We start from the raw sequence: 14,125 nt of genomic DNA on the forward strand, positions 1-14,125 counted from the left end.
TCCTCCTCCTCCTCTTCCTCCTCTTCCTCCTCTTCCTCCTCTTCCTCCTCCTCCTCCTCTTCCTCTTCTTCCTCCTCTTCCTCCTCTTCCTCCTCTTCCTCCTCCTCCTCCTCCTCCTCCTCCTCCTCGTTCCCCTCTTTCTCTTCCCTCTCCTCCTCCTCCTTCTTTTTTGTTCTTTGAGACAGGGTTTCTCTTTGTAGCCCTGGCTATCCTGTAATTCTTTAGACCAAGCTGGCTTCAAAATCAGAAATCTTCCTGCCTCTGCCTCCCAAGTGCTCAGATTAAAGGCTTGTGCCACCACTGCCAGCTTAGACTTCAGGTTCTTATGACTAAAGAATAAAGAGGTAATGCTGCCTTACAGTTAATAAAGAGGCAATACAGAGCAACATACCCTTTACTGTGTAAGAGTGTGGTGCAATGATCAGGGAAAGCTTCCTGAAGGAAAAGGGAGGTAACATGTAAGCCTTGATCTGAGGCATTTCCCAGAATTACAGGGCAGAAGAAAAGAAGCAAAGACCTGGGGGTCGAGATTATGTAAAGACTGAAAGAATTATGTCACTTTTACAGAACTCATCACATTGGGCTTAGTCTCCACAGGCCCATTGCTACCTCTTCATAGAAAATACTGTGGTTTTCCAAATGTGCGATGGCTTCCTAGATATCTGTTTTTAAAAACAGATGACAAAGGAGATAGAAAGGGAAATGATAAGTTATGTAATAAATTACACACTTAAGTTAACGTGTAGTGATAGTTGCTCTGGGAGATGAGAAGTCTCCCAGGTTTGTGGGACTTAACTGACGCAGGTAGGTAGCACTTGCCATGTGGGAAGCCTGGTGTCTGTTATGGGACTTTAATGATGACCAGCAGCTCTTGGTTCTGTTATGAAGACCGTACAGTGCACTTTGCTGTATTCAACAGTACCTACAGTGCTTGTAAATACGTATCGGTGAAAGTACTAATGTAGCACATAGAACTATGCCCTTTCCTGAGGTATAGAGTGGAGTAGGATCCAGGGTTCTAAAAGGTGCAGGTGCATTTTAATTCAGGTGAATGTCCCGGGGTCCATGGGATTGTGTAGGATGAAATCACTGCTTGTTGCACAGGACTGAGCCAGGCATTTCATGAGGACCAGCCTGTCTGTCCACTGAATGTCACTTGCTCTGCTCTACCTCCTCCTCTCAATCAGAAGCACCCCCCAACCCCCAAGCCTGTGATGGGTACATGAGCTTCTGGTTGAAGGGGTGGAAAAGGTCTTTCCATTCTCCTTCCTCCTCGGGTGCAGATGCCTGGGGCAGTGTCTTTGTGGATGCCCTAGGTGCCTTTAGTTGTCTTACTTTTTCATCTCTGGTATGAAGATCACCCCATCAGTGAGATCTTAGCAATACATCTCGAACTTTCTTCTCCTGTGCTTTTTACCATAGGGGTTCAGATTCATAGTCCTCTTAACCACTGGGGAGCCTACAAGAATAAAGGGGGCCTACAGAGCATGCTGCTCTTGGGGTTCCTGCTCCTGCTGGGCTGTGTGGGAAGGTGCATTGAGAGCTGCACATGGCTGCTGCCCTGACAAGTGAAGATAGAAATCTGTGCCTCTGTGTGTCATGCTTCGATTTTCAAACCATGCTGCTGGCAGCTAATTCAGTTAAGGCTTACAGGATAAGCTCCACAGCAACTCAGAATAATGGCTGGGGAAAGCCAGATGTGAGTCTTTAGTGTCATTTGCAACCTGTGATGTATGCATTTTTCCATAAGCACTTCCTTTTGATGTTCCATCCTACAACTACATGAACAAAATACACTATTTTTGTTTTTAAGTCTATTCTTAAAGGTGATTAAGAATGTTCAACTCTTTCTGTCTTTGTGTGTTTGTGTGTGTGTGTGTGTGTGTGAGAGAGAGAGAGAGAGAGAGAGAGACAGACAGACAGACAGACAGACAGACAGACAGACAGACAGAGAAACACTAAAGACAAGAGACCGAGAAAGATATGGAGATGTATTATGGCTGTATGCTATTTATGTTTTTGAAGTTCCTTGCCCTGATCTGAGATGACTGGCCTGGCCTTGCTGTCTTGGTGATGGCTGCCCTTGACTTTGTATAGCTCATACTTTCTTGCTAAGTTGGAGTTTCTCCCCCTTAAATATCTTCTGCCCCCTTTTGGTGCAGTCATTAAGATGTGGTATTTTGGTCAGTGCCTTCCTTGCCTTTGGGGGCTTGTGGCTGGTCTCTAGTGGGTTTTCATTTTTATTTTGGTCAATTACCGGGCAGCACCCGAGAGTCAGAGGTCAGGTTATTTTTAATTAATGCCATTTAAGGAATTTGTTGTCTAGACCACTCAACGTCCTTGTGACAGGGGTAAGCAATTTGCACAGCCCTCTGAAGGAGAATGACATCTAGTGGCTGCTTACTGTGTGCTCACTGCTCCAACAGAAGCTGGGCTTTGACTCTTTAGGTACCAATTTCCCAGAAGTCTTTTGGCCAAGTGAGTTAACTTCACCTTCATATTACATTAGTTATAAAGGCTCTAGTAATGTTTTCTGAGAGTAGTATGCCCATAACCTTGAAATGCGTGTGGGCACAGTTTGGATTTTGAGAGTTGAGCTATTAGACCTAAGCTAAGCAGAGGAGTGACAGGTCTTCATTGTTTTCTTCCAAGCCTAGGAGTAGCTGTTTTTCTGGATCTTTAACTCAGTTTGTTATTGTGTCATTGAGAGCTCAGTGACCTTACCTTTATGACCTTTCTGTACCAATTTAATAATGCTTGCTTTATTTCTGAAATAAAATAATAGGTGACTATAACAGAGTTGAGCTTGATCATGCTTAGAGCATGTGGTAATGTCAGCAGCCCAGAAACTCTGGGATGGAATACTTTGTCCTTATAAATTAAAAATGGTCCCTACTCCACTGTGTAAGGAAAATGAATAGTAGGTGTTACTCTTGGCAAGATCTTGAAAGAAAACATAAAAAGAATTACTTACATGGCTTTAAAAAATCTCCAAGTCACCTGCCACAGAGACACCCCCTCCACACACACACAAAGATGTAGCTCCAGAAACCACACAAATTGGCACTATAGGAAAGGAATTCCGAAATAAATTTGAATGGGAAAAGTGAAGACCGTTAACTCCTGGGATCCTGAATGTGACTTGATGACGACTAAGGTTGATCTTCATCATCTGTGTGCACTACTCTCCGCATGGGGAGATTGTCAAAATGAAGAGACACTATTTTCTCTAATTTCAGTGATGTTTCTGTGGTTCTTACTTTGTTGGAGTAAACAGAAGGTTTTCTGTTCATTTTTAATGGCTACATGGTTATTCTGTTGTAGGACAATATTGAAATTTTAGATAACCATTCCCTGTGGGAAAGGGAGGAAGTAAGACTTAGTCAAGGGCCTGCAAAAACTACACACACACACACACACACACACACACACAGTATATAAAACTTTGTACTTTTGTGAGATTGTCTAAGAAAGACCAACTCCTAGAAGTAAAATTACTGAGTAAAATTTCCTCCATTGAGGAACCCGCACCCCATTATCCTTAGAAAGGTTGTGTCAGCTGACTGTGTTACAGTATGTTCATGGATGTATTTAAAGAGTTTAATAAACTTTGACCTCATTGTTTTCAAGGAATTGGGCAGCCTCAGTCTATAGGCCCAGGTGCAATCTGCGTTTTATTACTTTCTAATCTACATATCATGTTGCCTATTGAACCTAAAAAATCACGATGGCTATGGTTTTTGTTTGTTTGTTTGTTTGTTTGTTTTGTTTTTTAGTTTTTTGAGACAGGATTTCTCTGTATTGCCCTGGCTGTCCTGGAACTTACTTTGTAGACCAGGCTGGCCTCGAACTCAGAAATCCGCCTGCCTCTGCCTCCCAATTGCTGGGATTAAAGGCGTGCGCCACCACTGCCCAGCATGATGGCTATGCTTAAAAATCAAGTTTTGTCTTGTAAGGAGAATTATTTAGGGACCAATACATGAACTTGAATGAATTTTATTTATCCTCTGTGTATGTGGATGTGTTGTGCTATGTGATTTCATTCATATGTGTAATTGTGTGTATGTGTGTAAGGGCTTCAAGTTAACCTTGGATGGTGATCTTCAGAAGCCAGAACTGTATTTGTTTCTCCCTTCCCCTTCCCCTTCTTCCCCTAACCCCTTCTTCCCCTTTCCCTTCGTCCCCTTCTTCCCTTTCTTTCTTCCCCCTTTTCCCCCTTTTCCCTTTCCTTCCTTCCTTCCTTCCTTCCTTCCTTCCTTCCTTCCTTCCTTCCTTCCTTCCTTCCTGTGACAGGGTCTTGCTTGACCAAATAAAACCAGGGATCTGTGTCTACTTCCCCTACATTCAGCAATGGAATTACAGATCTGTGCCATCCTGCCTGACTTTTTATGTAGGTCCTAAGGGTTGAACACTCCACTCTTCATGCTCTCTGGCAAGCATTTACCCAACTAAGGCATCTCCAAGTACCTGCACTGAACACACATATTTTATATTCAAGCTATTAGAGCAAATTAGAGACTTTTTTCCTTGTATGATAAGACGTTATAGAAGCAAGTTCACAGTGGCCCAGAAGTTACTGCTTTCTGTGTTTGTACAGTACTGACGGCATGCACCATCATCAGTGTGCAGTGTGCAGAAATGAAAGAGATGTAGCATGGTCTGATAAATTTTGACTGTGATCTTCCAGGTGTCTTTAAGGTCAATCTTGGCTTCTATTCTCTATCTACTTTCTGTATTGTTTCCCTTTTATTTTAGACAACTGCCCTTGATCTCCAGATCCACTGCCTTGTAATTAATTTCTGTTACACGATAGTATCTTTTGAATGACCAGTTTGACACTGATTTGCATCAATTCAGCATAGGTACGAACTGTCTTAGTTAGGATTTCTATTATTTTGATGAAACGCTGCCACCAAAGGAGCTCAGGGAGGAATGGGTATATTTGGTTCACACTTCTATATTGCTGTTCACCACCAAAGGAAGTCAGGATAGGAACTCAAGCAGCACAAGAACCCGGAAGCATGACCTGGTGCAGAGACCACGAATGGGTGCTGCTTACTGGCTTGCTTCCCCTGGCTTTCTGAGTCTACTTTCTTGCAGAACCCAGGACCACCAGCCCGGGGACTGAACCACCCACAATAGGCTGAGCCCTCCTCGATGCCTTACAGCTGGGTCATATGGAAGCATGTTCTCAATAGAGGCTCCCTCCTTTCAGATAACTTTAGTTTCTGTGTCAAGTTGACAGAAAACCAGCCAGCAAGGGACTTAATATTTTTAGGCTCTTAGGTCTTAACTGAGGCTTTTGGAATTTCTGGGGAGTAAGAAAAAGTTCATGAGAAATTTCCATCTTAAAATCATGTGAGGCCAAGAATTGCTACTCAAGACTTCTGTTTTCCTGTACCTAACCAGTGGCATGTTTTGGGCACAGAAAAGCTGTATTTGCTTTTTTTTTTTTTTTTTTTTTAATATTATTTTCCTGAGTTCATTGATTTTTCTCCCTATGACCTTATTTTTTTTACTCTCTTGAATTTCTACTCATTATTAGCTGAAAACAGCTTAGTAGAAAGAACAAATCACAATGTAGGAAGTGTAAACTCTGATTCCAAATGAATCCAGCCCAGTGTATTGTTTGGGAAACTCCCCGTGGGAACTAGAGAGAGCTCTAGGTGGGGAATACAGGGTGGATACTGGGAGAACAAGGATGGGGAGGGGTAAGACTGGCAAGAGAGAGAGAGAGAGAGAGAGAGAGAGAGAGAGAGAGAGAGAGAGAGAGAGAGAATATATGAATGAATGAATATGAATCTTTTGTACAGAGGTCATCGTGGGTACTGAGCGCCTTTGTACTGTCTGCAAGGCACCAACCATGTCTGGATATGACTGGAGTTCCATGGCTGTATCTTTGTATTAGTGAGAGTAGAAGACTGGTATATAATTTAAAAAGAGAGGGAAAGAAACAGATCCCTCTCTGTTAGCACTGGTACATACACGGTTACCTTGCAGGGATTCCCCTGATCGGCAGGTCGTTATCTCCCTCCATATCATCCTGCCTGTGAATTGGGATTGCTTCCTGCAATTTTCTCCATATCTTGCCTTTCTAAATCACATGCCCCACAGGCAGAGCTAGAGAAGACCATGAACTTGAAGGAATGGTTAAGATTTTGGCTCAGCCCACCTAAGTCTTGTTTTAAAATTATCTTTAAGACATTTCTTAGTTTTACAATCTTGTCCCTAATAATAAAGATTGAATTATTGTCTTAGTCATGTGAAGTCTTAGTCTTTGAAGAGACACCATGACCACAACAGCTTTGATAAAATAAAAGTTAACTGGGGCTTATGTACAGTTCTTAGATTTAGTCCAATATCATTTTAGGAAACATGGTGGCACACAGGCAAACATCGTACTAGAGAAGTTCAACATAAGGATTGTAAGCATTAGGCAGAGAGAGAGAGAGAGAGAGAGAGACAGAGACAGAGACAGAGACAGAGACACAGACAGAGATACAGACACAGACAGACACAAATGAACGAGAGCCTGAGCCTGATCCTGAGCCTGCCTTGGACCCTTGAAAACACAAAGCCCATTCCCTCAGTGACACACTTCCTTAAAGCAGGCCACAGCTGCTAACCGTCTCTAGTAGTGGCACTCCTGAATGTCCAATTTTTTCCATCTATGCGCCTCTGGGGGCCATTCCTATCCAAGCCACCACAACTATTTTATTGCAAGACTGGCGATGAGGTAACTCAGAGGTAAAAGCATGTGCGAGGCCCTAGGTTTTATCCCTAGGACTAAATAAGTACATAAAAAATTAATGAAAATGAAAAATGATTGAATGCTTATATCTATCATCCATCTTCATATTTGTGATAGTTTGCTCATGCTTGTGAGGTCCCTTGAGTTTTACTAACTTACAGTGACCTGGTCAGATGATAAAGCTTCTGTGTAGGACCTCTAACTTGATGTCCCCAAAGGTCCTGTGAAAATGAAGGTATGCTACCTGAGAAAGGGAACCCATTGGTAGCATCTTGCCTGAAGAAAAGGGGTGACTCTCTAGAGAGCAGACATGGCAAAGAAAGGCTTCTGAAGACTCCCTGCCTTAGCTGTCATTGGGCTGTTCCCATCCAGCAGGTTCCGGACGCCATTTCTTTCCTGCCTTGTTTCTTTGATCCATTTTAAGGATGAGTAATGGGCTTGAATGATAGTCTGCTTATTGTCCGTAATGTTAGTAGCTTCCCATTGGCACGCTTTGATGTATATGATAGCTTTTTAAATACGGCTTGGACCAAAGAATGAAAGATGTCTTTTCATGATGTTGACCCCAACACCCTCTTCTAGGACCTTCTATTTGGTTTTGTCACCTTTCTGAGTGTGCCTTTAGCCTTACTTGTCACTGTACATATTTGGAGTTTAAGCCAAATGCATCTTTGAGGATTACCTCTGCCATTTAGTAAATGTTTGATGATAATAACTGCATGTTTCTTGTTTAAAATGGGGCTATCATCTTTCTTTTAAGGAACTAAATGAAAATTAAATAAATTATGATGAATTTTTGACAGTAATGAATAACAGGCTATATATGTTACAATCAGTAGCCACTATGCAAGGTGATTTATATGAGGTATGAGTACCATTTTTATCCTGGTTTTACAAATAAGGAAACAAGTTCACAGCCTGGTTTTACAAATAAGGAAATAAGTCTACAGATGTTTCATAATAAACTAAAATTCCCCAAACCATATGCTGCCCAAGATTGGCTTTTCAATTCCGTTTTATTCCAAAGCTTTAAAGAACATTTGCAAATCACAAGAGGAATGCAGCACCCTTTCAGGCCTTTCTCGTGTGTGTGTGTGTGTGTGTGTGTGTGTGTGTGTGTGTGTGTGTGTGTCTGCACACGAGCGTGCTCTTGACTAGTTTCTTATAAGCAGGTGCCCATGACTTCCAAGCTCATATTAATGAAGCCCCCAAAGCCCTGAAAGCTGAGCCCAAGTACATAGCTAAGCTGGTTAGATGAGCTTTGCCCGCTCCTGGCTCATTATAGAGCCTTAGGCTGTACCTAGGGATTTGCTCGCTGTGCGTTTCAGATCATGGTGGTTGCTGTACAGGAATGGAACTTTTTGCTCTTTGTGACCGTTCTTCCTTGTCAATGTTACAGCATGCTGCAGACTTGGAAAAGAAGCAGAATGAGACAGAAAACAGGAAATTGTTGGGGACCGTCATCCAATATGGCAACGTGATCCAGGTAGGTGCAGCTGCTCTTGTCTTCTGGAGCTGACACATGAGAAAGAAAAAGAACTGAGCAAGCAAACTCGTGATAGGGGCAATGGCAGCTACTTTATTGAAAACAACCAAAACAACAAAACACAACCTCCTTGTGTTTCTTATTATATCACTTGGTCATGCTATTGGGTCATACACAGTGTAAGCATTTTCTTTCTCAGCCTGTTGCTCATCACTTGCATGCAGATGGTCCAGATGGGAAACTTGATGACTGAAGAGGATAGATACACTTGTTACGGTTTTTGCATCACTTACAGTCTTAGGGAGTTCTTATGTTTGGTGAAAGTTGAATGCTCTGGACATTTTAGCTTTTGTTTAGGAGCTGTTTGCCAGTGAAAATAAAAGCAGTTATGTGAACACACAGACATATGTATGTATGCATGCACATATGCATGTATGCACACATGCACATATGCATGTATGCACTGTGTGTGTGTGTGTGTGTGTACAAAGGCTTCATTCAGTCCAAACTGGCCTTATTCTCACCGTGTGGCTGAGCTGACTCTCAACTCTTGATCATTTTACCTCTACTCTGTAAACATTGGGGTTATGGGCTTGTAAAGGCCCAGGTACCTTCACAAAATTTTAATCATATATATCCTTTTAAATAATTTTTGTTAATCAAAAGTATTTCACAACTGTCATATTTTAGAGTTGTTTGCTTCACCTGTTATCTTCTGTACCCTTGAACCTGCAGCAGAAATAACACCATCCAAACAAGGCTTCCACAGGTCTTTCCCAGAGGGTGCTGCTAACCTTGTAAACTAATTAGGAATGAATTTCTTCCTGTTTTTATTGCTATTGGGAGTAAAAGAGTGCTAACCATAAATATGGGAGAGAAAACGTACTAAAAATGGGTAAAAATAACTTTGTGTGATTTTTTTTTTTTAAGTAGGGCATGTAAAAGTTAACTAGAAAGAATCTTGCTAACTTGCCCAGGCTTGCCTTGATCTTACTGTATAGCCCAGGCTTGCGTGGATTTTTTTCTGTACAGCCCAGGCTATCATTGAGTCTTCTTCCTGCTTTGACATCCTGAGTGCTAAGATTGTAGGTATGGGGGCCACCATTCCTGGCTAATGCTTTTTGATTAAATGCTTGCTTAGGTTAAGCCTTACTCATAGCTCTCAAATGCTATTGGAATATTAGGTAATCAATCCCACATGCCCTTTTGAAGTTCCATCCCATTGTCAAGCAAGGCCAGTCCTCTGAGGCTGAGTAGGAGATACTCAGTTGGTTAGACTGGAGAACTGGCTGCAACTGAGGATTTTAAAATTACATAGAGGGTACTGGCAGCCAATACATTCCAGTCCTGTGAGGTTTCAAGAAAGACATGCCAAACCAGTTGACAAGGTATATGCTTTTAGGATAGGTTTAGGCGATCTCAGTTTTATTTCTGGTCCCAGGCTTTGGAACTCACCTGTGGGAAGGTGAGCCAGTGGATGATCAGAGGCTATTCCCGGAGGAGCATCAAGGGCCTGGGAGGACATTATTGTCTCCTGTTTATCTTACCCATAGGCCAGCAGGAATTCACAAATGGTACAGGTTATTCCTCTACTCTCAGCAGTCCTATTAAGAGTCGTTGGCCTTTTAAGGTTGCTCTGGTGTTATGTGAACAGGAGATGGGGCAGCAGCAATGAAGTCACAAGCTGGCCTTCCCCCTCTAGGGACTGAGAAGTCTTGAGTTTGTGTTTCTCTTTTATCCATCAACATGGGAAGCCATGGTAATGCTTACTGGTCCAGATTATTAGACAAATTCCTTTTCATCTGCATCTTCCCTCCTTCATGCTTCATGTAATCATCATCTTCGAGTGAAGAATGAAGCAGTCAGTGAAGGTAGATACTCAGGGTGTCCTTCACAGAGAATGATAGTTCCCTGATGGAGCAGCCTTTTAAATCAGACTCGTGCCTAGTGACAAAACGTCCTTCCTTCATTCCCCCACTGGAATCAGTGCCTAGTTAGACTACAGTCCCTTAGCCCCTATCCACAGCATGATGCCTCACCTCTCTAGTAGCCTCAGATGATGGGATAATTGGCTTCCACAGTGTCTCTCTTGCCCAAGGCCATGTTGATGAAAAAAGAGGCAAACAATTTTTCCTTCTCCCAGGCCCTCTTCTCTGCCTCCATTCTCTGTTCCTTTGCTTGTTGTTTCCAGGTTGGGCACTTCGTGTTTCTCCTGCTTCTCAGCAGCTCAGTGGTGGGAGGAATGTCTGTTAGAAAATTTACTTGACGAAGAGAGCAATGGCAGAGAGTTCACAGGCCCGCTCATATCTCATTCCCTTGATGGATTTTTTAGCTCCTGCATTTGAAAAGCAATAAATACCTGACTGTGAATAAGAGGCTTCCAGCCCTCCTAGAGAAGAATGCCATGAGGGTGACGTTGGACGAGGCTGGAAATGAAGGTTCCTGGTTTTACATTCAACCGTTCTACAAGCTACGCTCCATCGGAGACAGTGTAAGTAGAGCTTACCCTGGAAAGCCCTCCACACCACACTTCCAGCTTGAGACTTGACTAGAAAAGGTTTAGAATTGAAGCCCCAGGCATCTGAAGAGATCAGATCTCCATGGAAACTAGTGTTTGGGAAACAAGGAAATGAGGAGTGAAGTGTGACCTAAATACAGTCACTATGTTTTTCCTACTGGGCCTCTGAAAAAAATCCTATTACCTCCGTAATTTTACCATGAAAACATCCATCCCGAATTAATATCCCAGTTAAGGATCCCTTGCCATTCCATTTCCATGAGTGAAACAGAAATGTTCAGCTATTTTGGAAATAGTGAAGGACGGAAAGTGGAAACGAGACAGCCTTAGTAGGGAACGGGATTGTTCACCCCGTGCTTCCTGTGTCAGTGGGCAGGCAGTGTCTCCATCGCCTCCGCAACTGCAGAAAGCCCCTGGCCTGGGGTTCTAGACAATACAGAGCCACAGGAATCCCTTTATCAAGGCAACCGAGAACACTTCTGATATTTGTAAGTTAAATTAGTCAGTCATTACGTGGGCACACACTTAACAGTGAATATGTTTAAATGCTATCAGCTATGTTCTTGACCTTGTTAAGGTTCTAAAATAGATGCTTTAAAAAAAAACAAACAAAAACAAGCTAAAAGGAAATTGGCACCTTGAGTAGCATGGAGTATTCTGCAAATACTTACCTACCCTTTACTTAAAACTAGATATTGACTCACTGTCTGTCTGTCTGTCTGTCTGTCTATCTATCTATCTATCTATCTATCTATCTATCTATCTATCTATGTAATGCCATGTTATAGAAAATTTAGTCATATATTTTTCCAAAATGTATCATTCTCAAAATATGCAGGTTTTACCTCATAGGAAGACAAGTATCTCTTCTGCTTCCTTCCCTTCTACTTCCTCCATTAAAAGCAAGTGCAGGGCTGAGGGGATAGCTTGCTGTGCAAGCCTGGGGACCCGAGTTCAAATCCCCAGTGTCCACATAAAAGCCAGGCTTGCCTATGTATGACTTTAAGCCAAGCACTGGGAGAGCAGACTAGGCAGATAGTCCTGGGGACTCACTAGTCAGGTAGTCTCGCTGAGCAGGAGGCTTTAGGTGTGCTGAGAGACCCTGTCTCGGGACTTAAGGTGGAGATGATACAGGTTCTTCTACATCCTTCTCCAGCCTCCACATGCACATCCACAAACATACTCGCATACAACATACACATACATCATACAACATACACACACACACACACTCTGAGAAAGAGTTTCCAATGTACCTGGTTCCAAGTTTTGTATTCAATAAATCTTTCCTTTTCTGTCATTTAGTATGTTAATCTATGACCTACTTGAGTATAATAAGAATGATTATCTTTTTAAAAATAGTTTTTCTCCTCTGTAGGGATTGACCCATTCATACTTTTAAGGGTGTCAGTTTAAACAGTGGAGTGGAATATAGAGTATCAGACTGTGTTACACGTAAAAGTAGGTTTGGGTTTCTGGACAGACACATTTATTTAGTTATACACTAAACTCTTGTATTCAGCTGTCTATTGCTGGGGGCTGGAGAGGTGGCTCGGCAGTCTGGAATTGCCTATACTTTTAGTTGCAGGAAATCTGAAGCCTTCTTCTAGCCTCCACAGGAACTTCTGAACACACTGGTGTACACAGAGAGAACGTGGGCACTCACACATACACGCAACATAAAAATAAACCTTAAACATGTAAAAGCTAGCCGGCAGTGGTGGTGCACGCCTTTAATCCCAGCACTTGGGAGGCAGAGGCAGGTGGATTTCTGAGTTCAAGGCCAGCCTGGTCTACAGAGTTCCAGGACATCCAGGGCTATACAGAGAAAACCTGTTTCAAAAAAAAAAAAAAAGTTATGTATGTATGTATCTATCTGTGTGTGTATACACACACACACACACACACACACATAACCTAATATAGTAATCTAATATAGAAAATAGGTTTCCTTCTGTTGTAGTCACAATTTTGGAGATCAGTGCTTTAGAAATATGACTATGGCTTTATTCTTTCAAACACAAAGACAACTCAAATAGAATCTTGCTTGTTTTCCCCCAAATTGAGTTGAGCTTATTTATACAAGTATCTCAGCTGAATAATAATAATAATAATAATAATAATAATAATAATAATAATAATAATAAACCTTTTTCAAGTGCTCTGGACCAACTCACAGCTTATCAACGTATAAGTAGCAATAGTTGTGCACTGAAATTCATCCTCAGCCTTCTTTCAGAACACAAACCATGCTGCACAGGTCAAGCTTTAAAAGTTCACACATGCTGTGACGGGCTTGCTGTGATGGGTGTCCCAGAACCATGGAGCAGTACCTTTCTCCTAAAAAGCTGTGTTCTTCCTTCCTTTCCAGGTGGTCATAGGCGACAAGGTAGTTCTGAACCCTGTCAATGCTGGCCAGCCTCTACATGCCAGCAGCCATCAGCTGGTGGATAACCCAGGCTGCAATGAGGTAAGGACATTGGAAAAGTTGAAGTCCAGTATATGGGTGAAGGTTGGACCACAGAAGCAGGCCTTGTGGGGAAGTAGAGAGAGGGGTGGGGGAGAGGGAGAGGGAGAGGGAGAGGGAGAGAGTGAGTGTGTGTGTGTGTGTGTACTGCATGTGACTTTAGCAGTAAATCTGGATACTGCCATTTCTTCAGGAGAAGAGCCCAAGGCCCACAGTTGACTGGGATGAGGTTTTGCAGGTCTCTGCATGGGTGCTGAGTTAGATAAACTTTGCATCACTGAAGAATCATTCTCTAATTGGTTAAGCCTGAAAATGCTGCTGTCGCCATTTTTTTTTCCTAGCTGGAGGAACACATTTTTTCAGTTTGACTCCCTAAGGAGGGCGTCTTTTTGTAATTCTCAGGAGCTTGCATTACAGGTTATGCTTAGCCTTGCTACAGTCTCTTATTTTCATCTCTACATCTGCCAATCTCACTATATTTCCCTGGGCAGTTACAGACACAGGATCCTAAATCTCTTATGATACAATGTCTGTCTCATGGAGAGGACATGAGCTCTGGATTGTGAAAGATGTGAATTCATATCTCAGCCTGTGGTCCCGAGCTCTGGAAGTGCAGATGAGTTACTTAACATCTCTGTGCGTCACTTCCCAGTCTGAAAGGTGGTCCAGTTTCTTAGGGTGCTGCTGAGGAGTACGTGGGGTGCTGTTCTTGCTGTTAAGTGGTTTCAAATGTGTGCACTGGATCAATTCTTACTTCAGTATCTCATTCCATTTTATAAATACTTTATTTCACCCATGAAAGGAGAAGTACAGAGACAAAATTTAGAGCTAAGATGAAAGGATGGACTATCCAGAGACTACCCCATCCGGGGATCCATCCCATCATCAGCCACCAAACCTAGA

The 14,125-nt window shown here is 42.4% G+C and overlaps 1 protein-coding gene across 13 annotated transcripts in view; it reads left to right on the top strand.

The window, feature by feature from the left end:
* The window catches only part of Itpr1 (inositol 1,4,5-trisphosphate receptor type 1), a 330,113-nt gene that overhangs the window by 125,442 nt on the left and 190,546 nt on the right, over positions 1 to 14,125 (top strand). For all 13 annotated transcript variants that reach the window (XM_029535575.1, XM_029535574.1, XM_029535578.1 and 10 more), the window contains exons 6-8: positions 8,151 to 8,237; positions 10,570 to 10,728; positions 13,127 to 13,225. In XM_029535575.1, the coding sequence (XP_029391435.1) occupies positions 8,151 to 8,237; positions 10,570 to 10,728; positions 13,127 to 13,225 (345 nt within the window). The remainder of the gene's footprint in view (positions 1 to 8,150; positions 8,238 to 10,569; positions 10,729 to 13,126; positions 13,226 to 14,125) is intronic.

This window comes from Mus pahari, chromosome 2 (genome assembly GCF_900095145.1).
Source record: "Mus pahari chromosome 2, PAHARI_EIJ_v1.1, whole genome shotgun sequence".
NCBI classification, from domain to species: domain Eukaryota; kingdom Metazoa; phylum Chordata; class Mammalia; order Rodentia; family Muridae; genus Mus; species Mus pahari.